At 50.9% G+C, this 24,627-nt stretch overlaps 1 protein-coding gene across 1 annotated transcript in view; it reads left to right on the top strand.

The window, feature by feature from the left end:
* Window positions 1-24,627, top strand: part of GRIK3 (glutamate ionotropic receptor kainate type subunit 3) — a 238,219-nt gene that overhangs the window by 200,517 nt on the left and 13,075 nt on the right. The window contains exons 11-13 of the mRNA XM_079937389.1: window positions 7,394-7,617; window positions 13,670-13,788; window positions 16,155-16,372. Coding sequence (XP_079793515.1) covers window positions 7,394-7,617; window positions 13,670-13,788; window positions 16,155-16,372 — 561 coding nt within the window. The remainder of the gene's footprint in view (window positions 1-7,393; window positions 7,618-13,669; window positions 13,789-16,154; window positions 16,373-24,627) is intronic.

Raw genomic sequence — 24,627 nt, 5'->3', positions numbered from 1 at the left:
TCATAAGTAAGGGTACCCATCAAGGACAAGGGCACAGGGTGCAGGGTCCAAACACTGGAGGGAGGCTGATGAGAGACAGGCAGGCTGGGCCAGACCCCGGCAGACTGGCAGGGGTCAGAGTGACCTCAGGAAGAATGGGGGAGCTGAACAGGGAAACAGAGGCCAGAGCTCAGCCCGTTAGGCTGGAGTAAGGGTTGATCAGGACTCTTGGGGGTACTTTGATGCTCAGTCTTCCAACAAAACTTTACTGAGCCCCTTCTTTTTGCCTGCCTTTGTGCTAATCCTAGAGATACATCAGTGAGTGAAATAAATGTAGTCCCCGCCCTCCTGGAGCTTATATACCAGCAGAGGAGCTAGATATTAAGCAATGACTTATAGATCAAAATTCACGTGTGGTAAGGGCATTGAGGACCAGCACAGGGGCTATGGGAATGTACAACTGGGACCTCACAGCCCGTGGAGGGAGGGGGCTCCTTGCCCCCAGCTCCTTGGGCTTGGCTGGGCAGGGCCTCTCTGGGCAGGTGCCATCTTCAGGGCCCTGTGGGATGGGGAAGGAGAACCCCCAGAGACAGGAGATGGAGCCGTGGGGCATCCATCCCCAGGGCCCTGTGGCTATGAAGCAGGGAGGACCCGCCCATCCTTCCTGGAGGACAGAGGCACAGCTTGGAGCCTTTTGGGACTCGGGAATCACCAGTTCTCCAGGCCAGGGAAAGGCACGGCATCATTCCTCACCATCAGGCCATGAGGTTGCTGTCGGCTCAGGAAGCTGGCTTGTGAATCACAGGCGTTGGTAGTTGACCCATCCGCTGGCACTCATGAATCTACTTGCACTCGTTTCCCCTCTGTTCAGACGTGTGGGTTGTTAAGGCCATTGGCTGCCAGGCTTACGTCCAGGGCCTTTCAAGGGGCACTGTGTTTTCTTAAGCTTGGAGAGGCCAGGGTTCATCAGCAGATACTGTCTGTGACTGGCTTTGCCCTCTTAGAAAGTGCCAGGTGCCCCAGCCAGCTGGCTCTGAGGACACACTTGCTGGGTGTCTCTCCTAAACCAGCAACGCCCCATTCATTCAGTCCCCAAATCTCTACCGAGGGCCTGCTGTGAGCCAGACACTATGCTAGGTGGGGGCAATAGAATAGTGAAAAGACACAGGCTCAGGCCTGGCTCTCATGAGCTTATGGGCCAGTGGGGGGAGAAATCACACAATACCTCTAAAATCACAAATAAGATCAGTGCTAGGACAGCAAATACCTGGTGCTGTGAGAGTCATCACCAGGGAGGCCTGATTTCACCTGGCGATTTTGTCTGTGGAAGTGATGTTGGAGCTGAAATCTGAAGGAGAAGCAGGCGTTAGCTCAACAAAGAGTTCAGAGAGGAAGAAGTTCCAGGTAGAGAAAAATATCGTGCAAAGGTCCTGAGGTGAGCATGGACTGGAGGGTCTGAAAGAAGCCAGTAGGAAGAGAACCAGGGGAAAACAAGATGGGAGGTAAGGCTGCAGAGGCAGGCAGGGCTAGATGTGCACTTTCCAATTCACTAGCCACCAGCCACATGGGGTTATTTAAATTTAAACTTAAATTAATTAAAATCAATTGGTTAAATTAATTTAAATTCCTTAATTTAAAATTAATGAAATCAAAGTATAAATTTAGTTCCTCAGTTATACAAGCCACATTTCAAGTTCCACATGTGGCTAGTGGCTACCATATTGGACAGTGCAGGTACAGAACATTTCCATCATTGCAGAAAGTGCTATTAGACAGCACCAGGTAGATCGTGAATGGCTTAATGAACCCATAACAAGAATTTTTTATCTGAAGGGCAGAGGGAAAAGTCTTGACATATATTAAGCAGCATTGGGAATCAGAAAAGATTCTAGTTGGAGAAACAAAACTTTGGGAAAAGACTGGAAGGTGAATTCCATGGATCCCACACACCAGAGATGTGGGCAGACAGCCAGCAGACAGAGCCCTGGGGACAAGTCTTGCCTATGTGGCAAGAGTGAGACTAGGTTTCTTGGGTGGCTTTGGCAGTAGAAGTACAAGGACCTGGAGAGAAGTTGGGGCCGGTCAGCACGTTCCTGTAGCCATAGGGCTCCCAAGCCTAACCAGGTGATGTGAAGTGTATGCTGGGGAGACCCAGGCAGTCATGGTCAGAAGGCAGAGTCAAGTTCAGGTCTCTGGGAATGCGGCGTGGGCTCACGCAGGGCAGGGTGGGCCCAACCGTAAAGCCTGCCTATCAGAATAGGACAGGTGCAGGGGAAGGGCTGGCAGTGGGAGGCGCAGGGAGTTGCATGCACCCTGCCCAGGGTCCTAGGTGGCACGTGTGTGAGTGTCCTAGGGCTGCCACAGCAAATGACCACAAACTAGGGGCTTAAAAACACATAAATGTAAAAAAAAACAAAACACAGACATTTATTCTCTCTCAGTTCTGGAAGCCAGAAATCAGAAGTCAAGGTGTCCACAGAGTCGGTCCCTTTGGAGGGAGCATCTGCTCCAGGCCTCTCTCCTAGCTTCTAGTGTGGCTGGCAATCCTTGGCATCCTTGGCTCGAAGTGGCATCACTTCAGTCTCTGCCTCCCATCACGTGGCCTTCTCTGTGTGTATCCGTGTGTCCTCTCTTCTTCTTATAAGGACACTAGTCATTGGATTTGGAGCTCACCCTAATTCAGTATGACTTCATCGTAACTTGATGACTTCCACAAAGACCTAATTTACAGAGCTTCTGGGTTGGTGGACACGGAGATGTGGGGAGAGTGGCACGCCCAGAGAAAGAGAGAAAGCATGGAAGCTCCGCACCCTTTCCCGCATAACTTTCCCTGTGTATCTTCTTCATCTAGCTCTTCCTGAGTTCTATGCTCTTATAATAACCAGTAACGTTGAGTGGTTGCACCATTTCACATATCCACCCACAACCTACGAGGCACCCAGTTGCTTTGCATCCTTATCGCCACTTGGTCTTATCAACATTGTTTTCTTTTGGCTCTTCTGATAGGTATGCAGTAGTATTAGGGGAATTTTAAACCACTTGGGGAGTGTTGCTAGGGGACATATGAGGGAAATACGGTGACACAGAGAGTCTGAATAAAAAACAGGCTCATGCCAGGAGCCTTCCACAAGGCTGCACACTCAGGAGAGGGTGTTTGCACACTGATGGCTTTAGGGGCACTCAGTGGGAGTCAGGGAGAAACAGATCTATGCGGAAGTGGACATGCCCACTGAAGACAGAGAAAGTGTGTCCTCCCTAGGCACAGCCCCAGCTACGCTACCCAGGAATTTCTCCAAGGTTGTTTAGTCCCAGTGGCAATTAATAAAATACTGTTTTAGGTGGCGGTGAGCGGGGGAGCCTATTTCCAAATAAGGTCACGTTCACAGGTACCCAGGGTGAGGACTTGAACATGTTTGGGGAGGGGGTGCCCAATGCACCCCACACTGCACATGGCTGGTATGGTAGAGTGGTAAAACATCGGGGTTTGAGGTCACAGTGAACTGGGTCCAAGTACTGGCTCAGCCACTCCCCAGCTTGGAAGGTGGCTACGCTCATCACCGTACCACGAACGCCACTGGCCACTCACCAGCTTGACCAAACCTCCTAGCCTGACGAGCCACAGTACCCTCACCTGGAATGTGGGGATCGTGTTTAGTGCCTCATGGGGCCACCGGGAGGGTCGCATAAGGTAACGTAGGTAGTACACTTAGCAATGCTTGGCGTATAAGAAGCATCTATGAAAGATAGTAGTTCTTACTATTTTAACTATACCAGTCCACAAGCAGACGCCCTGGGGGATCCCCAACCGAGAGGCGGAGCACATAGATGGGGAATCTGGTGGGGACCGTACTTGGGAATCCAAGTAGGCAGGTGCCAACTGGGCCACCAGACACAGGTAGCAAGCTGAGGCTTGCCAGGTTTCGCTCTGGGGTATGCGGCTGTAGCATCCGACCAGCAGCCAAAGTGCCTGGATACTAAGGGCAGAAATGTGGAGCTGTAGCTAGTTAGGTCATTCTTGCCTTCACTTCTGGTTGTGGAGACGTGGTAAAGCAAATGGTGCCAATTGACCTTATGTGAGCATGGAGGAGAGCAGGACAGCTGGAGCCAGGCGGGCGCGGCCGGATTCTTGGGAAGTGGAGAGTTGCTTATGGGGATGAAGTGGTGTCCTGGATGGGCTGTCCTACCTGGTCCAGAGGTTTATTTTTTTTAAAAAGGTATGGAAAGGTCTTCAGTGAGGCAGAAGGGGTAACAAGTCACCCCTAAGACCAATGAACGTGTTGCACGAGCCCGAGGTTCGGTTTGTTCAGGGACGTGATTAGTGTAAGTATGAGAGCAAAGACATTGCACCTTCTGTGAGCTTCAGTTTCCCTCCATAGATAATACGGGTTGGAATAGATGTTGCTAAAGGTCTCTGGTCCAGCTCTGACAGCCTATGATTTTATGAATCATCCTCAAAGAAAACTTGCACAAGTGGGAAGAGCCTGCCAAGATTGGGCCTTTCATTCTGAGTAATGAACTGAAACAACAAAGGCTTGACATCTGTTCAGCTCTTTCAAGGGAAGTTGGACAAAATAAGGCCTTTTTCAGGGAAATCGTAACCAACGGTGAAATGCAGTATTTCCTGCCTAAACCAAAAGCAAAGTGGAGAACTCCAGCCTTCCTGAAGCCCAAGGGAGAACACACATCAAAACTTCCTGTGAAGAAGGTCAGGTTGACCAGTTGTCTTGCTGCTGTAGGCACAGGTGCCTTCTAACACCATTAGAACCTGAGAGCAGAAAGGCTGGTGGGGAGATTCTGAAGGTTCTGAAACCATCTGGGGGAAGAAAGAGGGCCTCTGGCCCTGTGGTTGGCTTCCTTGCCACTCCTGGAACACTCGTGGTGGGAAAGACATTGGCTGCAAACACACTGACCCCTCAGTTATTAACACTGTCATCCAACCTGCCATCAAAAGCCCAAGTAAGATTTGCCACCATTGACTTTGAGGTTCTTCCCAAGAATCCACTACAAGCCCCAGAAGCCATTCCCAGAGACCAGTTCCAAATGCATTCTGAACAGTGATGATGACTCTGGAGTCAGAACAGAGCCTCCCAAAGCAATGTGCTTTGAAGGGGCAGGGCTAGGGGAGGCCAAGTTCTAGAATGATGTCATGCCAACATTATAGAGGATCTTAGAACTTCAGGACTGAAAGGGACCTTCCAGAATGTCCCACCCCAGCTTCCACTCCAATTGGAGTCCTATCCACAGCCTCCAACAGGGGCCCCCTTCACCAGAAGCTCCGTGAGAGCAGAACTGGGTCTCTTGCTCACTGGTGCACAGTAGGTCTTGAGCAAATACACATTAGTCCCGCTGCACCTTCCCCGACAGTTCCCTCTCCTTTTGTTGCTTTCCTTTGTGCACACCCTGAAATGCGAGGGCTCCAGGGAGCTAGGGTGGCAGGAGCTGCCTGTGTCTTCTTCCTCTGCCTTCAAAGCTAGGCAAGTTCCAGCTCACACATTTAGCAGCTTACGAAAGGAAGGTCCCAGTATGAAACATCCCTTGTAATAGGCCCCTCCTCCCTGACTTCCCCAGGTTCTAAGATTCACCGAATCCTTGGGCTCCTAGTGGCAATAATCAGCCATGGGGGCTGACATTAGAAGGAGAAACATTGGGGTTATGTGCCAGTGCCCCCCAGCCTGGAGCAGTGCCCCCCAGCCAGTGCCAGTGCCCCGCAGCCTGGAGCATCTGCAGAGTCATTTAGGAGCTGGGACTCTACCCATACCAGTCCTCCCTGTCTTGAAGTTTCATTTCAACTTGGTTGCTGGTTCCTATTCTAGAATCGGTGTAGTCAGAGATGTGTTAATAGCTACCACTTAGAAAACAATTTGATTAACGTCTGTCTGCCCTACTAGACTACAAGCCCCAGGAGGGCAGAAACCACGTCTGTGTGGCTCAGCTGCGTATCCCTAGTGCCTAGTGAAGCTCACAAAACAATTAATTGTTTAAATACTCAATGAATTAATTAAGCTGGACCAAGTCAGTGGATGATTGCCTAGAGACTATTGTTTGGAAGGGGGTTCTCAGAGGCAGCTGCCGCCCTTAGCAGAAGGGTCTTTAGTGCTGGTCTTTAGGACTCAGCCTCCTTCTGTCCTGCCCCACCCGAGGAAGGGAAGTGATAACTTGGTTCACATTCTGGTGTGTAAATATCCACAGGGGCCCAAGGCACAGCCTCTCAGAGGGACACATTATTAGTTAACAAATATCGCAAAGGCTGAGATGGGGCTGGGGAGTAGAGAAACAAAGCAGTGAGTCAGCCACAGTCCCAACTGCGCTTAGCAACTCATAGGTAAATAGGCAGATATGACACAAAGACACACGGCTGCACAGACTGCCATTTCAACTGAGCAGGTTAGGACCTTACCGTGGGACAGCGCAAGCTTCATGGGAGTTTAGAATTGGAGGATATCAGGGAGGGCTTCTTGGAAGACATAGCCTATGCAAAGGAATATGGAAGGCGGTGAGAGTTAGACAGCAGGAAGAGACATTCTCAACAGGGCACCGTGTGTGCAAAGCATGGAGGTCAAGAAGGGAATGTGGTAAACAGGAAGCAGCTTAGTGGGGCCTTGTGCAAGAGGAGAGCAGTGAGGAAAGCCTGCAAAGATGGAAGTGAGAGATTGTAGATTTTTAGTCAGAAAAAGCTCAGACCAGAGATACAGACCTTTAATCATTCCCCTTGTTAAAACTGTGATGGGCTAAGATTGATCAACTTATGGGCATCCCTAGCCTTCCCCAGTCCCTTCCCTTCCTCCTCTGCTCTGTTCTCTTGCCTCCCCTCTCCTATTAAAGAGGGCTCTGAAGTTGCCTGTTTAGTTTCTTCCCCACCCTTTCCCTCCAAAGAGAGTATTATTTTTGCCCCACCGGTTTTGGGGGCTTTGAGGATATATAGAATATCCAGAATGGCGTGAAGTGTGCAAGAAGTAGATAGGAGAGGAAACTAGATATAAATAAGGGTTGCTGTGGATTCTGTGTCCTCTTCATGACCTTTGATAGTCACAAAGAGAGAACACCAGCTATTTTTAAATGTTTGAAGATTGCTGAACTGTATTTGAAAGGCACCATTTTGAGAATGGACCACATGGGTTACAGCTGCAATAGGGTTCCATTCTCTGCATGTTGATACCACTGTCCTTTTCCTCAAGGCCATGAGCTCTTGGAGGACAGGGGTTAGATCGAATTCATTATTGTCTCCCAGCACCCTGGGCATGGCCTGGCCCGGAAGAAGGGTCAGTAAATATTGAAACTAAAGAGTGGTGAAGTGATCCAGGGCTCAGGCAACAGACTCCACTTCACTCCCTCGTCTCTCCTCCCTTCAAGAAGGGGTGCTCTGTCCCCTGCTAGCCTTAGGCTTTGCTCATAGTCTGTCTGTCTCTCGTTGCAGAAGGCAGATCTGGCTGTGGCCCCCCTGACCATCACCCACGTCCGCGAGAAGGCCATCGACTTCTCCAAGCCCTTCATGACCCTCGGTGTGAGCATCCTCTATCGCAAGCCCAATGGCACCAACCCCAGTGTCTTCTCCTTCCTCAACCCCTTGTCCCCAGACATCTGGATGTACGTGCTCCTCGCCTACCTGGGTGTCAGCTGTGTCCTCTTTGTCATCGCCAGGTAAGGGCAATGCCTTGACCAGAGGTCCGGCCCAGGGTTAGAGGCTCAGGGAGCCAGGCAGGTCCCCCCATCCTCAGCAATTGGCACAGAAGGCCCAGGTTCAGGCCACTGCTGTACCTGCTCTCCTGCCTCCCTCCGTGAGGCTCAGATCCTTTCATATCGCTCAGGGATCACTCCATGGCCTCTGAGCTTGAATCCCCCAGTCTTCACCCTGGTCTGCGTCCATGACTCTGAGAGGCAGCAGTTGTATCCCAGGTCCTATGAGAAGGAGAGGTTAAGTCACTGCCCAAGGCTGCACCACCTGGGCCAGGCACCCAGTACAGCAGACCCAGGCGCGTTGGGTGGCCCAGCAGGTAGCTTGAAACTTGGCAAACAGACTGTGTCCATCCAGTCCACAACAGCAGGGGAAACAGTGCCACATAAACTCACACGCATGCACACATGCAGAAACTTGGCACACGCACATACCTGCCTCTAACGCGTACTAGCAATACCCTTGCGTATTTAGTTGTTCACATGAAGTAGACACAGCACATCCTTACTGGTGGGTGGTAGGGAGAGGTCACTAGGAAACAGGTTTAGCTCAATGTTTACTGAGCGCCATGCTCTGTCCTTTACAGCCAATTATCTTAATTCTCACAGCCTCCCATGAAGGGGAGACATCTGGACTCAGAAAGGCTCAGTACGCGCCAAGGCCATCCTAGCAATAAGGGGCACATCCGGCAAGTGACCTCAGGTCACCAAGTGTTTTATCTGCAACCCACATCTCTGGCCACCTGGACATGCGTGTTCTGTTCCCGCCCCAAGTTGGTGGCTCCTGGGCCCTCTGCCTCTTGCCTCCAGGCTCCAGCCCCAGCCCCTGCCCCTGCCCTGGTTCTTTTTTCTCTAAATTCTAACACGGTGTGAAGCGAGACTTCTCCGGAGAAGCAGTTTGAGATCCAAGGACTTGGTGTTTCGGCCTTTTTCTCTCCTGAGTCTTCTTTGAAAGCCTTCCCCCAACCCTGCTTCTTTTCACTCCCTCCTCCCACACAGAGACAGACCAAAGGGAAGGATGTGAGAGAGGAAATTGTCCTGCCTCCGAAGCTCTTTGCTGCCGGCAGGCCTGATGCTGCCTGCCTGCTCGCCCAGCCGGCAGCCCAGCCTGCCACAGAGAGACCTTCATTATGCCTCTTGTCTCTAATGGTCTAACAAGGCTTTGAAAGCCAGGAGCCATTCTCCAGAGCTCTCACCATAATTTTAGCAGCTCCAGCCGGCCTCTTGGCTCCCACCCCCTTGCAAACAGCTGGAGTTTTTCCAGCATCAGCGTTGCTCATTTGATGTGCCTCCCATCCCCCTCTAATTCCTGGCCTTTCATCAGCTGCTGGCAGCCCAACCTCCTTCCCACCCACTACCTCCTGGCCAGGCAGGTAGGAGCCCCCCCTCTCAAGGTTAGGCTGGGAAGACTTTCTGGAAGAGATGGGATTTCTGGAGCTGCTAGAATGACACAGGATGCCGGAGAGAGAGGAGAGGGACAAGGGTCTCGGCCACAGAGCCATGAACAGCATCGTAGGACAATTGTCACACAGTGTAACACTCTGACGACACAATTCACACCCATCCCGTCAAATCCTTACAGCAGTCCTGTGAGGTCGGTACGATTACCTCCACTCTACAAAAGCAGAAACTGAGGCTCACAGGGGTTAAGTCTTTGCCCAAAGTCAGAAAGCCTTTCCGTGGAGTGTTAGGCTTCAAACCAAGACTTGCCCGACTTTAAATCAGGGGTGGCACACACAGGAAGCATGAGGGAGTGAAGCAGGCTGGGTGGTAGGCGGCAGGGAGTAGTGGGGACTGAGGCAAACTCGAGGACACACGTGGAGAAAAGGGTGACTACCACTCAGCTCCAACCGACCGTGATAAACAGGAACACAGACCAGTGCTGCGGGGTCCATGATTTTAGAGAGAGGTTCAGATTTTCATGTGAAGCCTCATGGCTTTTATAAGTAGCCGCTAATTTGATATTTTACAATACTGTTGAGGTCGAGCACAGCACATCTGTAGTGTGGATGTGGCCCTCTGTCCCCTTGCCTCCACGTGGCCTGTGTCCTTTGGACCACTCCTTGCTGGCTGCCGGAGAGCTGGACACAGCTGCCCAAGAGATGGGGTCTGCGAAGGGTGGGCAGGTGTCCAGGCCCCCTCCGGGCAGCTCCAGCAGGGCACAGTGCTGTCCATCCTAAAAACTGGCCTGGGGCTTCCCTGGTGGCGCAGTGGTTGAGAGTCTGCCTGCCGATGCAAGGGACACGGGTTCGTGCCCCGGTCCGGGAAGATCCCACATGCCGCGGAGTGGCTGGGCCCGTGAGCCATGGCCGCTGAGCCTGTGCATCCGGAGCCTGTGCTCTGCAACAGGAGAGGCCACAACAGTGAGAGGACCGCGTACAGCACACACACAAAAAAAAACTGGCCTGACCTGTGCCTGTCTAGCATCAGGGGTCCAGGCATTGACCAAGGCGTTTCTCTGCCACCAGGATATTCTGCTTCATGCTCAGTGAGAAAAAAGGAAGGGAGGGCGGATGCTTCTCACCACAGAGAGCAGGACAGTTGGCACTCATGACGAGGAGATAATCCTAAGTGCCTGACCCCAGAGGCAGGGCCGGGGGCGAGCCTCCAGTCCAGCCCCCAGGAGTCACATTCCGGCCAAATCCAGTACAGATGAGAGTCCCAGGGAAGAGATGGCCCCGGCCAGTCAGTGCTCTGTCTGCCCTTCTACCCAGGGGCCGGTGTTTAGCCTTCTCCTCTGAGGGGACACAGAGTATCTCCAGGTCAGCCTCTACCAGCTCCGACTTACTTGCAAGACTGAGAGAACCCGTTGTAGCCACAAAAGCCATAAGTCCGAGATCCATCACTCATTTCGGTGGCGCCCTCCGGCACCCATCCCATCCTCTTCCCTCCGGTGGCCTTGGAGTTCGAATCTGGGCCTTTCCACCCACTGACCGCAAGATTGCAGTCACCTAGACTGCTCCAAGCCACCTCCCCACCTGTAAAGTGGGCGCCTGCTGCACTGTCGGCCTCTCGAGGGGTAGTGAGGACCCAGGTCTATAACAGTACTTGATAACCAAGAGGCCCATTTGAGACCAGTTATTTCTATCATGGTAAGCAATTCCACCTCTGGGAATTTATCCTGTTGAAAGTCACCACTGAGCCCCACTTTACAGTTCCCCCCAATCTAGAAAGCCTGCTCAGCAAAGCCCTAGACAAGGCTGCCCTTTGGCCTAGGTACCCACGGAAGTGTGGCCAAGGATGTTTCTTTCAGCAGAGTGTAACACAGTGGCAAATAGGGCCAGCCTAAGTGCCGTCAGAGAGGAATGGTTAAAAACACCTATTGACTAAAAAAGTGATACAAATGACCTTATTTACAAAACATAAATAGACTCACAGACATAGAAAACAAGCTTAGGGTTACCAAAGGGGATGGTGGGGAGGTGGGGGGGAGAGATAAATTAGGAGTTTGGGGCTAAAACATACACACTAGCGTATATCAGACAGGTAAGCAACAAGGACCTACTGTACAGCACAGGGAACTGTACTCAGTAGCTTGTCATAACTTATCATAGAAAAGAATCTGAAAAAGAACATATATGGAATTGAATCACTATGCTATCCACCTGAAACTAACACATTGTAAATTAACTATACCTCAAGTTTAAAAATGTATTAAAAAACACCTATTAACTAGTTATAGAGAATAAAGGGGATCAGGAAGGACTGATCTGGAAAGAGGCTGGTGACTTATTAAGTGCAAAGCCAAGATCTAAGACAAGATATATGATATGACTTTGTGTGTGTGTTAAAAGATTATCCCATATATCATGTATATACTTTGTATATGTGTGTGTACGTTTAAAAATCAGGGCTCATGAGAGCTCATCAGACATCATCTTTACTTTGTCTCTCACCCACCTTCCAGTGCGTTCAGAGGTGAATTTCTTTGCCCCAGTGAAAGTCCTGCCAGGACCTGTCATTTTGGCTTGCTTCCAGAGCTCAGAAACCCTAGGTCTCTCTCTAAAGCACAAACACACTGTTCCAACTCAAAAGTTAGAAGGCTAAGTCTGGTATAGTCCTCAACATTTCTACCCTCATTCACAGATCAGACTTCTCCCCTCGCCCCCATGGAGGCCGCCTTCGGCAGCGCCTCCTTGCTCGGCCCACTCCCCCGCTCAGCATCTGGTCCTCTAGCAGCCCCTGCTCCATGGCTTCTCCCTGTTGGAGTCCCATCGCTCTTCTTGGATAGGAGTCAAGGTGGATCTGGGCTGGATCTCTCTTCTACATGGGCCCATCTGGTCCAGGGAAACGTCCTTAGCCCTGGCCATGTCTGGGCCTGCAGGCCGGTGCCGTGCAGCAAGGACTCACCCTCCTGTCTCACCTAAGAAGCACGTATCAGCCCGACCCCTGCCCTTCAGATTTCCCAGGTGGTGTCCACCACATCTGCTCCTTCCAGAGCCACCCCCGAGCTCCCCCAGCTGCCCTGTGGAAGCTGCTCTCCCTAGACTTCAATGCAGGGGCCCCTGAACACACAGCTCTCCAAAGGCTTTCTCTAAAACTCTTCTCACAACAGTCTCTCATCTCTACTCTCTTCATCCTCTGTCTCTTTCTTGTGGATGTTTAGAGCCTCTAACCTGTTCGTGGTCATTCACTTTGAAAATCCCCATCTTGGTTTGAAGCCTCACTTTGCACTTTCCTATCTGGAGGACCTTCCTGCTTTGTGAAAACAAAATTCTTCTCATGTGAGCATTGGTGATCAATGTTTAATTGACTAAAGCTTTTAGAAGGGAGATGGAAAGTCACAACATCACACTTAAAGCTCATCACACTTTAAAAAACAAAACAAAATTCTATCCGACATGTCTCTCCTTCCGGGTCTCTCATCTCAGCATCTGACCCCACACCAGCCACTCCAGTCACCCCAGTCCCTGCAGCCACTCCAGCCTGGTGGGGACTTTCTCTCAATCTCTCCAGAGTGTTCCAGCTTCCTCCAGCTTACATGTCCAATTCCTCAACTGGAATTCACACAGTAAACAGTTATCAGGACTTCTCTTCCTTAGAAGGCAGTGGGGAGCTTTAAATAACATTTTTTCCTGTCATGCATGTATTTGCATATTCAGAGAGAAAAATCTGAAAAAAATATATAACACATTGTTTTCCCCAGAGGGTGGGATCATGGTGTACTTTCATTTTCCCATTGTATTCTGTACTGTTTTACTATTTTGTGAAGAGTGTATTTTACTATTTCTCCATTTTAAGGTTGTTTTAAGTATACAAGTAATTCAAAAGCCTGTTCTCATTTTTCAAAATTCATGTAATACATACAAAGGAACAGGCTTCCATGAAATTTCTTCTGCCATTTTAACAACCCCCCCGCGAGGTAAACAGTGATATTTTTTTAGATATGGATCCTTCCAGACTCTATATGCGTTTATGTACAAAGGTACATAAATAGGTATGCAACGATGTCTTCAGGAACCTATTTATACAGATGTGATCATATTGTTCTTATTTTTATCACTTTTTGTAAAAAACCAAACAATATGTGTTGAAGATCTTTCCCTGTTGGTACATCTCCTCTAACAGCTGCGTGATATTTCAAAGTACGATCGTGGCAGAGTTTATTTAATCATTCCTCTATTGAAGGACATTTAGGTTGTTTCCAGTTTTTCACTATTACAAATAATGCTTTGATAAACACCCTCACACACTTCTCTTTGTGCTCCTGTGGGAGTGTTTTTTGTAGGATGGATAATGAGTTGCAGAATTGCTAGGTTGAAGGGCATGTGCACTTTTAATTCTAAGAGATACTGCTGAATTACTTTTATCACCAGAAAAGGGCACTAACAATAAAGAATGAGAAGGAAAATGGCCCTGGTTTCCCATTCCCTGCCTTCCCAGCAGAACGGTGAGGGAATTGATGCTAAAGTTGTCGGCATATCACTGATTGCTAAACCGCCGGCTTGTGTGGCTTGGACACTCCTTCCCTCCCGTCTCCCCGTAGCCTCGCCTCATTGCCCCCCTCTTTCTGCTGCAGGTTCAGCCCTTATGAGTGGTATGATGCTCACCCCTGCAACCCTGGCTCTGAGGTGGTAGAAAATAACTTCACTCTGCTGAACAGCTTCTGGTTTGGAATGGGGTCCTTAATGCAGCAAGGTACGTGTGCCCTCCCCAGGCAGCCTCCTCTCCAGTGTCAGCAGAGCCAGCCCCATCCTCCAGGGCAGCCTCGGAACTGCCAAGCCCTCAGAAGGTTGGAGACACCTGGATGCTTAGGTGTGTGCCCTTTCCCAGGTCCCCAAGCTCCATCACTACTGTGGCTGGACCGGCTCAGGGTCTGAGGCTGAAGCGTATAAGCCACGCCCCCCCATGGCATGCAGGGCTCATCCCCAGCCCCTCCTGCTCCAGCTGCAATGGACATACAGCATCTTGTCTGCTGGGGCCAACCCCACCGATGGCCTCACCACCACAGAACCTGGCTGAGCAAAGTTGGGCTGAGCATGAGGGGAGGCTGGAGGCAGGGAGGCTGGGTGGGAGGCTATTGCAGGAATGAGATGATGGTACCTGAGCCGAGGTAGTGGCCATGGGGCTGGAGGACAGAGATGGATTATGAAAACTTCAGAATGTAGCGGGAACTGGACTCTGGGGAGCCTGGTAGTCGAAAAGGGCATGTCTGAGGTGGGGACATTAGCCTCAGTGCATCAGAGCTGGTAAACACAGAAGGACGCCATTTTTTCTTACATCCTCTTGAGGGAAGGTTGGGATGCTGCACCTCCCCCCGGCTGGTAGCATCTTTTGGATCTGCACTTGCTCAAATATCTCAGAAAGCTGAGCACCTACAAGCAGCACAGTGCAGAAACACCAGGGGCTGGAGGGCAAGCACAGGGGGAGGGAACCCCAGCCAGGAAAGACCCCCAGAAGAACCCCACCCCCAAGCCCTGATGACCAGGAGCCAAGTGCTCATTGCCTCTGCTCATTACCTCTGCCTGGGTTAGGGACCCACAGGGGGACAGTGGGCAACAGGGGCACCAGGGAGGGAAGGAGATCCAAGGGGCAAAGAATGTCTCTGTCCCTCACTCATCTGTGTGTATCCTCTAGACCCAGCTCAAACCCTGGTCCTCAGTAGATATATACTAGCAAATGCCAAAGGAATGAATGACTGATGTTATCTCAGTGTCTCCTGAGTCCCCACTACACGCCAAGCCCTGTGCTGGGCACTTGAACGAAGGACCCTGACCTGAGCGAACTCCCAGCCACGACAGAGGCCGGGTCAGGGGCCCAACAGAGCCTGGCAGAGCTCAGCAAGCAAACAAGTAAAATAAGTCATTCTCCCTTTGGGGGCAACTCTAGCCCCTTGCCTGGGGGAGGGCCAGGCAGATGAAGCTGGGGGTGGAGGCGGGGGCGTGGTCTCCAGCAGCTGGGAAGTGACAGGCAGCTTTACAGGGAAGTGCCTCTCTCCGTCCCCACCATTAATGAGTGTCCTGAAGCCTCACCTTGCTTCTTCATTCATCATCTTTGTTCACTGACAGTTGGGAAGGACCTGGAGACCCCTCAATGCAGTAATAGCTTCCCTTTCACCTCCTGCTGCTTATTCAAAGCACTGGCCCCTGATGTATTCCCCACAAGGTTTTGATTAGGAGGGAGAAAAATAGTTATGTATTTGAAAAACTCTCCCTTGAGTGATTGAGAAAAGAATTCATCCATATCAAAGCAGACGCTTTTCAGACGGCAGGGCCGAATGTTCTGGAAAGTTCACGAGTCACTTGCTATTTAAATCTCTTGAAAGCCACCTAGTTAATTACTTCAGTTAGAAGGTTTCAGCTAAATTGTGCTTCGCACGCAAGGTCGGGGAGGAGGAATGATCTATTTCGGCGAAGAGCTTCAAAAAAATGTTGATTTTTCTCCTCCTGCAAAGCATCCTATAGCAATCTTATATTTGTGTACCACTCGTATTTCCAACACAGTTCCTCCTCAAATTATATCATTACAGCAGCATTGTGGTATTTGCATGAGGCTGGGACAGAGGAAGGACGATGCTTTACAGAGTCCCAGAGAGGGAAGCTGTCTGGCACATGATCACACAGAGAACTAAGAGCTACGAGCAGGACTCACTCAAGACTTCCAGGTGTTCAGAACCTGGGACCACACAGGTGGTTCACGGATAGGCATCAGAGGGTCTGACAAGCCTGGGAAATGTTGTGCATGTGCGTGTTTTTCTCAAGCCGTGGTTCTTAAATTTTAGCCTGCATCAGGATCACCTGGAGGGCTTATCAAAGCCCAGATTGTTGGGCCCCACCCCTAAGTTACTGGTTCATTAGGTCCTGGGGCGGGGCCTGAGAATGTGCATTTCTAACAAGTTCCCGGGTGATGCTGATGGTCCAGGAACTACACTTGGAGAACCACTGGTCTAGGGAAGAGGTCTCCGCTGTTACTAGGTTGTCAGTGGAGTCCGTGTCCCAGAGGACCAGAGCAACCCTGGTCTGGGCATCGTCAGGGACCACCAGTCTCCTCCTCCCTCCTCCCAGGGTCTGAGCTGATGCCCAAAGCCCTGTCCACGCGCATCATTGGTGGCATCTGGTGGTTCTTCACGCTGATCATCATCTCCTCCTATACGGCCAACCTGGCTGCCTTTCTGACCGTGGAGCGCATGGAATCGCCCATCGACTCTGCCGATGACCTGGCCAAGCAAACCAAAATCGAGTATGGGGCTGTCAAGGACGGGGCCACCATGACCTTCTTCAAGGTGAGACCTTCTCCCTCCCTTCACTATCCTTCCCTAACCACACAGAGCCAAAGGACCAGAAATCCCCAGGGCTCCGCCCATCCCTGTTTGGGACCAGTTGACTTTGAGGAGCTGTAGTGATGTGGCCATCTGGGCTGGTCCCAGCACGAATCCTAGAAGTTTCCATACCTGGGACAAGCAGCATGAATATGCTGTGTTTCCTTAAATCATCAGAGGAGGACAGGTGGAGAGAAGAGGCTGGAAAAGGGGGAAGGAGAAGCATGGCCCAGACACACACACAGGCCCTGGGGCCAGGGGGCTCCCTGCCCTTGGCTTTGCGTCTCGGCAGCCTCCACTTCCAAGAGGCTGGCCTGGGCTTGGGGTGAGCTCTCCGCCACTGAGAGAGCAGCAGGGGGAACATCCTCCAGGGAAGGAAGGAGGCTTAAAACTTGAACAAGCATTTACAAGCATTCCTTAGCATGTTACACTCGTGGAACGCTGGTGTCCGTGTAAAGCCCCTGTCAGCTGCTCAGGTTACTGCTCTCATGGGGGTCTGACTTTGCTGCACCCCCCTGTTTTGTAAAGCGTTGGCTTAGTTCCTTACTGTTTTTTCACCTTCTACTAGAGTAGCTGAGGGTTTAGGACACTGAATGACCCTGACCACCGATAGCTGTAAATGTTCTTCTGGAAATTAAAGTAATAATAATTATAGCTACCACCACTGAGAGCTCACAGTGGGCCAGGTGCTCCATGCTTGGTCTCATTTAATCTTCGTGATAAATCCCGTGGAGTAGGTACTGCAGTTGTTTCCACTTTACACGTGTGGAGACTAAGGCCTGGAGCATTAAGCGGGTTGTCCAAGGACTCACGGCTGAAGGAGCCCGAGGCTGGCCCAGGCCTGCCTTTCTCCAAAGCCCATGTTCTGAGCCACAGTTCTCAGACTTGAGTGTGTGTCCAAATCACCCGGAAGGCTTGGGGAACCCCCAGATTGCTGGGCCCCATCCCTGAAGTTACTGATTCAGTGGGTCCTGGGGGGCCTGAGAATGTGCATTTCTAATGAGTTCCCAGGTGAGGCTGAGACTGCTGGTGTAGGGCCCACCCTTTGAGGACCACTGCTCTAATGATTTCTCAGAAATGGTCAGGATCTGGGCATCCTGTGGCTATGGGTCCATTCATTCATGTATGTGTTTAGTAGTCAATCCGTCTGAAAGCCTGGGGGAGTTTGCTTTCCTCCGGGCCCTGGTTCCCCATCCCCCAGCCCTTGCCTCCTTCCAGGCTAAGCCTCTGAGTGACAGACTGAGCCTCCAATGGGGCCTGAGTAAGGACAGAAAGAAGGGGTTGGGTGGGAAAGCCTTCTACCTCCTGGGCATGGAGCCCCAGTAGCAACCCCCCACCCCGGCCTCCCCTGTGCCTCTTCTTAAGGGTAGAAGCAGCTGCTTAGTGAAGAGCGAAGGGAGAGGAAACAGACTCCGCCTCTGTTGCCTCTGGCAAACTCGGTCTTCCTACAAGGTCACCACCGTGTACTTAGAGTGTGGGGAAGATAAAGCATTGTCCTAAGCACGCTAGGGGCTCTCTGGGACCCGGTGTGTGTGTTCATGAGGGCGAGCAAGGATGTGAGTATGTGAGTGCCTTCACGTGCGCGTGTAGCGGTATACGACGTGTGAAGGCACATTCATGTGTGTATGTGTGCACGTGTGTGTCCATGCACCAGAGCCAGCCTGTCTGGGTGCTTGTGTGTCTTTATGCTTGGACATGTGTGTCTGCAGATATGTACTGACCAGCATATGTGTGCATGTGTCTCTGTGATCTGGGCATGTGGATATGTGCCTATGATTGTTTACAGGTGTGTGCCAGTGTCTACGTGGATACGTAGGTGGAACATGCACGCGTGTCTGTCTGCTTAAATGTCCCAACAGGTGTGCTTAGATAAGTGTGAGTGGGGGGATGGGCGTGCGTGTGCGTGTGTGTGTTTGTACGTGCGTGTGTGTGTGTGCGCGTGTGTGCTGCGCCTGCTTCTGCCTGTCCGCAGGCTATGGCCCAGCCCTTTGTGCTAGAGCATTCCTCATGCATTACAGATGAGCCCGTCTCTAAGCAGGGCTCCCAATCAAAGGGAAGCAGCATAAATAAGCCCAGTGCAGGCTCATTGCCACTGATTGGATGCCCTTGCCTCCCTCCATGCTAAGATGCTCAGATTGGCTTCCAAGAGCCTGGTCCCTGCTCCCCACCGAGCTGCTGTCCTCGGCATCAAGCAGCACCTCCCGCAGCCCGATCCACCCTCACCCACCTTCCCTGCCAATGGTGCAGTGAGGAGGGCAGGGGAGGGACACAGATGCTGCCACCCAGCTGGGATGCTGGGGCTTAAGGGCCCAGGCTCGCAAGGGCCTTTGGCCAGAAACAGCAACTCCACATCCCCCTGCAGAACCAACTCCCCTTCCTTGCCCTCCTGATCACCAGTGAATTCCGCTTGCTCTCTGGCCACCTTGTCTCCTGCTTTAGTTCAAATGAAAGCCCTCTTGCCTAGGCTCCCTTCCATCGGCGGCAGCGGTGGGACTGTTATGTAGGCAGAGAGGAACCTGAGTGTGGATGCATTATCCCCACCTCGGATGATGAGCTAGAAGAAAAGACCCTCCTAGAAGGTCCCTGGACAAACTTTCTTCCTCCCTGCCCCACCCCCAGCCCACCCTCCTTAGTCATACCTCCCTCCTCAAGCCCTCCCCCTTCCCCACCCCTGCACTGGGCCTGGGGGTAGCCTCCTTATGGTCACTTTCAAGTTAGAGCTGGAAGGAAACCTGAGTTTAACCTAGAGAAACAGAGGTCCAGAGGGGGTGGGTGAGTTGCGGGTGATCCAACAGCAGATCAAGGATCAATGGAGCCGGATGTACAGTCAGATACTTTGTTTGCACACACACTGCCCTCTCCCGCAGCCACTCCAGGGTCTTCTCCTGGAGGGATGGTCCTCTCTCCCACCCGTGAGTGTATACGGCAAGACTGGCACTAGGGTTGAACAGGAATCAGCTCCAGAGGTTGCCATAGGATGTCTAGGAGACATTGGCAAAGTCAAAACTATAGTAACGTTTATTGAGCACTTACTGTGTGCCAGGCAACGTTCCAAGTACTTTACCTGTATTCACTCCTATCATCCTCATAACATCCCTAGAAGGTTGAGACTATTATTATCACCTCTAACACATGATGAAAGGAAGGCTCAGAAAGTAACCTGAGTTCATATTTCTTGCCTAACGTCACACAGCTGGTGAAATGCAGCGCTGGGATTGGAATCCAAGTAGTCTGGCTCTAATGCCTGTGCTCTTTGTCTCCGTGTCCATATTGTTTCTCTAAAGAGCCAGCCACAGTCCAGGAGTTCCTTGGGGAAGAGTGAAGCCGTATCCCCAGCCTAGAACCATCCTGGCACATCGTAGTTGCTTAAATAATCACGTTGAGTGGATGCCGTTGTCGAATTAAAGGATGGAATTAAAAGACAGCAGAGGCCAAGTAAAGCAAATACAGGAGACCATGCTGAGGACAGGAACCCAGCAGGTAGCACCCCTGAAGGTTCCAGAGCACAGGGCAAATGAACTTCATTTCTGCAGTTAGCATGTTTCCTGGTTAAGCTGCAAACTGTCTTAAAAAGCCCCCCTGGCTGAGAGTAGCACTCGAGGGAGAGAGCCCATTCCCATCCAAAGATGACAACAGCAGGAAGCGAGACGCCGGTCTCTCGGGGGGCTCCAGACCCCTCGCTCCCCCACCCTGTAGCCTGGGAGACGCGTGGCTAGTGGCAGCCCATCATTCCAGAGGAAATTTCATTTGAAGAGTTGTCAGGGAGCAGCAAACATCACAAACAATGTCTCCCGTGTTGTCCTCCCTCCGTCTTGGAAGATAAAAATTAATTAGGAGAAGAAAAAGGAGGCCTTTGAAAGTGTTGTTTGGCTGTAAAAATATGTAGGCAAATGGAAAGGAGGACGTTGGGAAAGCGTGTTCTTGGCGGGGAGGGCTGGGCAACTTTGAAGGCAGAGGATGTCAGAAGACAGCTTCTCCAAGGATTTAGCCCTCTTTGGTGTTGCGGTGGGAGAGACACATCACACGTGGGAGGGACTGTGTGTGAGTGACAGCCACTTAGGAAAGAGATAGAGCTGGGGACCAAGAGTTCCAGGCTCCCCAGGTCCCTGGCACCGTCAAGCCCCACCCCTTGCACAGCTTTGCCCCATCCTAGCAACTGAGCCTGGAAGGTGCCTGGAGAGGCCATCCAGTCCATCTCCCTACCTTCCAGCTGCTCAGCAGACTCTTCCCTGGGCTGGAAGGCTCAGGAGAGTGCTCCCAAGCTCAGCTCCCAGTTTCTCCTGACCTGTCTGCTGGCCTCTCTGATAGAGCCTTAGCCCTGCTTTCAAGCAGAAGCAGGATAGGAGGACAGAAATGCAGTGACCAGGCAGAATTCATTGTGGTGCAGCCTGGTGCAGTCTCAGAGTCAGACAGACCAGGACTTGAGTCTTGGCTGTTGTCTGTGCTGGGTGACCTTGGATAAGTCACTTCACTTCTCTGAGCCTCAATTTGCTCACCTGGATGACATGGATACTGATTCCCACCATGCAGCAATTAGCAAGGAGATTCAGTCAGCCACTGTATACACAGTGGTTAGGCCAGTGCTAGGCACACAGCACATTGAAGGCAAAGGCTTTCTCCTCTGGATGCCCCTCTGTTTGGCTGACCCAGAAGATGGGCAAGTTGGCTGGCCCCTTTTCTCCTTTTGCCATGTAGTCCCCTCCTGAGGCAAGGGTTTAACTGCAGTCCCATGGAGAAGCTCCAGCCAGTGGACACCTGGAGAACCTCTCTTCTTCCAGGTCCCTCCAGATTGGGCCTGGGGGCTTTGTGGAGGACATTGGTGCCTCTATCACAGGATGGCTGTCTACCCCTGCACAGAGCTAAACACTTCAGGGGGAGCCCAGAGGTCCTCAGAATAGAAGAGACCCAGAGCAGGCAGGCAGAAGGCAACAAAAGGGGCAGGGGAGGCCTGGGGATGATGGGAAGTTATTGAAAACGACTCAGTTACTGATGACCTCTCTGTGCCTCGGTTTTCTCACCTATGAAATGGGTATAATAATAGTACACACACACACACACACACACACACACACACACACACACACACACACCCCTTGTAGAGGTGATTATTGAGATGATTAAATGGGATAATTTATATAGAAAACTTAGAACCATACCTGACACAGAGAATGCATACAATAAATGTTAACTATTTTTATTGTTTATTCTTGGTGATACACAGCCCTGTTTAGCTCACAGATACGATTTTGGGGGCAGCATATTTCATATATTTTTTTTTTTCTTTTTTTTTTTTGTGGTATGCGGGCCTCTCACTGTTGTGGCCTCTCCCCTTTCGGAGCACAGGCTCCGGACACGCAGGCTCAGCGGCCATGGCTCACGGGCCTAGCCGCTCCACGGCATGTGGGATCTTCCCGGACCGGGACACAAACCCGTGTCCCCTGCATCGGTAGGCGGACACTCAACCACTGCGCCACCAGGAAAGCCCTCTTATATATTTTTAATTAGTGGCCAGCATTTTAAAATGGGGAGATTTTTGCATTTAAAAAATTCACATATCCAGCTTCTCGAAAATGTGAAAGATGAAGGGGCATCACTGAGCTGGCTCTCCCGAAGAGAGATTGTCAGGTGCCAAGAGGCGGCGGCCGTCTCCCGCTTATCAGAACTCCACTCAGCAGTCTTTACTTATTAACAGTACTCTGCCTGGCCCGTCTCAGCACTGGAATTTTCTGCCACTGAGTACTATGTCATTTAGTTTCTATAGAAACTCTGCACTCTAGAAATTATTATCCCCAATTTCTAGATGAGAAAACTGAACCTTAAAGAGAATAAAGGAGGCTTGAAGACAGAGAATGATGCTGGCCACTTATCAGGCACTGCCTAGGAACCTGGCTCTGGGCTAAGCTGATTCCCATTTTACACATGTGGAAAATGAGGCTCAGAGATGTGACATCACTTCCTGCGGTCACAGAAGGAGCTGGCATTTGAACCCAGCTAGGTGTGACACCAGAGTCCATGCAGTGGAGCCGACCCCTCCCACCACCTCCATCCCCAGCCTGTAGCCCTCGCCTCCTGACTCCCCCCTGCAAGGGTCAGCCTGCAGCCCTCACCTCCTAACTCCCCCTTCAGGGGCCAGCCTGCAGCCCCCGCACAGGCAAGCCTCAGGGGCACATGCAGACAGCAGAGGCAGCTGCTGGGCCAGAGGGTCAGCAAGTCTGCCCTGGCGAAGTGGGCAGAGGCAGGGAGCCTCCTGGTCCCCATGAAAATAACCCAAGAGACATGATTAACTGCTCGGGTACGTGGATCCAATAAGGCCAAAGACTCCACATCCAGGGATAAGAAAGCCAGTTAATCTGGAAAAAGGTCTCTTTTCCAGTATGGAAAATACTCAAGGTCTCACATGGAATCACATTGCCTCCCCACACACATTCCCTGAGATTCAGCTCTCTTTGGAATTGATATATATTTTTATACATATATATATATACCTATATACATTTTCTTGTGCAGAAATGTTAAATTCTCAAGATTAAATATCTTCAGTGGGGGAAAATCAATTTACTTCTTTGAGGAGGCTAGAATTGAAAGTCGTGAGTCTGAAACTTACTTTCTTGCCAAATTCACTGATAAAAAAATCCTCTCCGTCCTGGCATGTCGCCCTGTATCGGCTGCTCCAAGCGATTCCATTAATTGATTTGGGTGACTGGCCCTGAAGCAATGCTTATTAAGGTTCCCACTGGAGCTGGGACAGGGAGGATGGCATTAGAGTCGTAGGTACGTGAGACTCCATTCCTTGGGGTGGTAAGTAACTCAGGCCAGTGACGGAACTCAGGCATCTTGTGACGAGGCCCAGGAAGATAGGAGAGGGGACTGAGATTCCAGGAGGGGCCCTGGCTGTATCCCTCCCTGCCTCAGAGGTGCACAGGGAAGCTTTTCAGGGATGTTCTCAGAATCACAGAATCACTCAAGGACAGAACCTAAGGGGAATCAGAAACTATCAGTGGGTTTTGTTGAAAATGGGGATCCCAAGATATGAGACAAACACAGGGGCCACCTTTCTAGGGAAGAAGATTTCAGACCCATCTGCCTAAAGGTGAAGAAGGTACTGAATTAGTTGACACTGGAGCTGGGAGAGCAGAACCTCTTGAAATCAGCATCACAGCCAGCTTCCCGCCCTATCGTCACTTTTCATCTTAACTGGCCCAAGCTTTCTGGTGTCTTTACCCATCTTCCCCATTCCATTCCTTCACCTGCTTCAGGCTTTCACGTGTCTCTCCTCAAAGCCCATCAGCCTCAATACCAGCCTCTCCCTCGCCAGCCTCCAATGGAAATTTCTATCTCCATTTATGATGGGGTGTTACTGGGAAGAGCATATATTTTGATGTCAGGCATGCCTATGTATAGAAGGAATGGGGTGTTGGGGAGAGGATGCAGGGAGGCGTTTGCAGAAAGAGGAGAAGTTCTCATCCTCTTCTAGACAGAAGGAGTGGGACACGGCTCCCTGTGTGGTTCATTTTCAAGTTACTGATGGCTGGTTGTGTCGGAGAATGAGTGGGTAAGATGGGTGAGATGTAAGGATGGATGGATAAGTAAAAGGCTGGGTGGATAGTTGGATAGTTAGTTGAATAAATTAGTGTGTAGATAGTGTGTGAGTGAAGGGGTGAGAACATGAACATGATGAATGAGAGGATGGGTGGGTGGATGGATAGGTAGATGGATGGCTGGATAGATGGATGCATGCATGCCTGCATGCATTAGGAGATGTAAAAGGAGCCCTGATGGCCTCCTACACTCCTAATTCCCACCTCTAGTAGAAGAAGGAGAATTTGGAAAGCAGGAGAGACTGGGATGGAAAAGGAGCTGAGGTGCTGAAACCACTGATTGGAGAATAGTATTTGGTTACAATAACCAAGAGAGCAGAGTGTCTGAGGCCATGTGTCCCTGCCAAGCAGTGATGATTGGACTTGGATAACCTGATTAGAAGGAGAGTTGGAACTGGTCATCTGAAAAAGCAACGATCTTGGGAATAAAAGTAGCTTGCGTCAGTATGTGTGTAAGAGAGTGTATCAGTTACCTATAGCTGCATAACAAATTACCGCAAACTTAGTGTCTTAAAACAACAACATTATGACCTCACAGTCTGTGGGTCAGGAATCAGCTTGGCATAGCTGGGTCCTCTGTGCAGGGCCTCTGACAGGCTGGGATCAGGGTGCTGGCTAACA

The sequence above is a fragment of the Stenella coeruleoalba genome (genome assembly GCF_951394435.1).
Source record: "Stenella coeruleoalba genome assembly, chromosome: 1".
NCBI classification, from domain to species: Eukaryota; Metazoa; Chordata; class Mammalia; order Artiodactyla; family Delphinidae; genus Stenella; species Stenella coeruleoalba.
The sequence above is the reverse complement of the archived record's forward strand: the minus strand, read 5'-3'. Positions and strand labels throughout refer to the sequence as shown.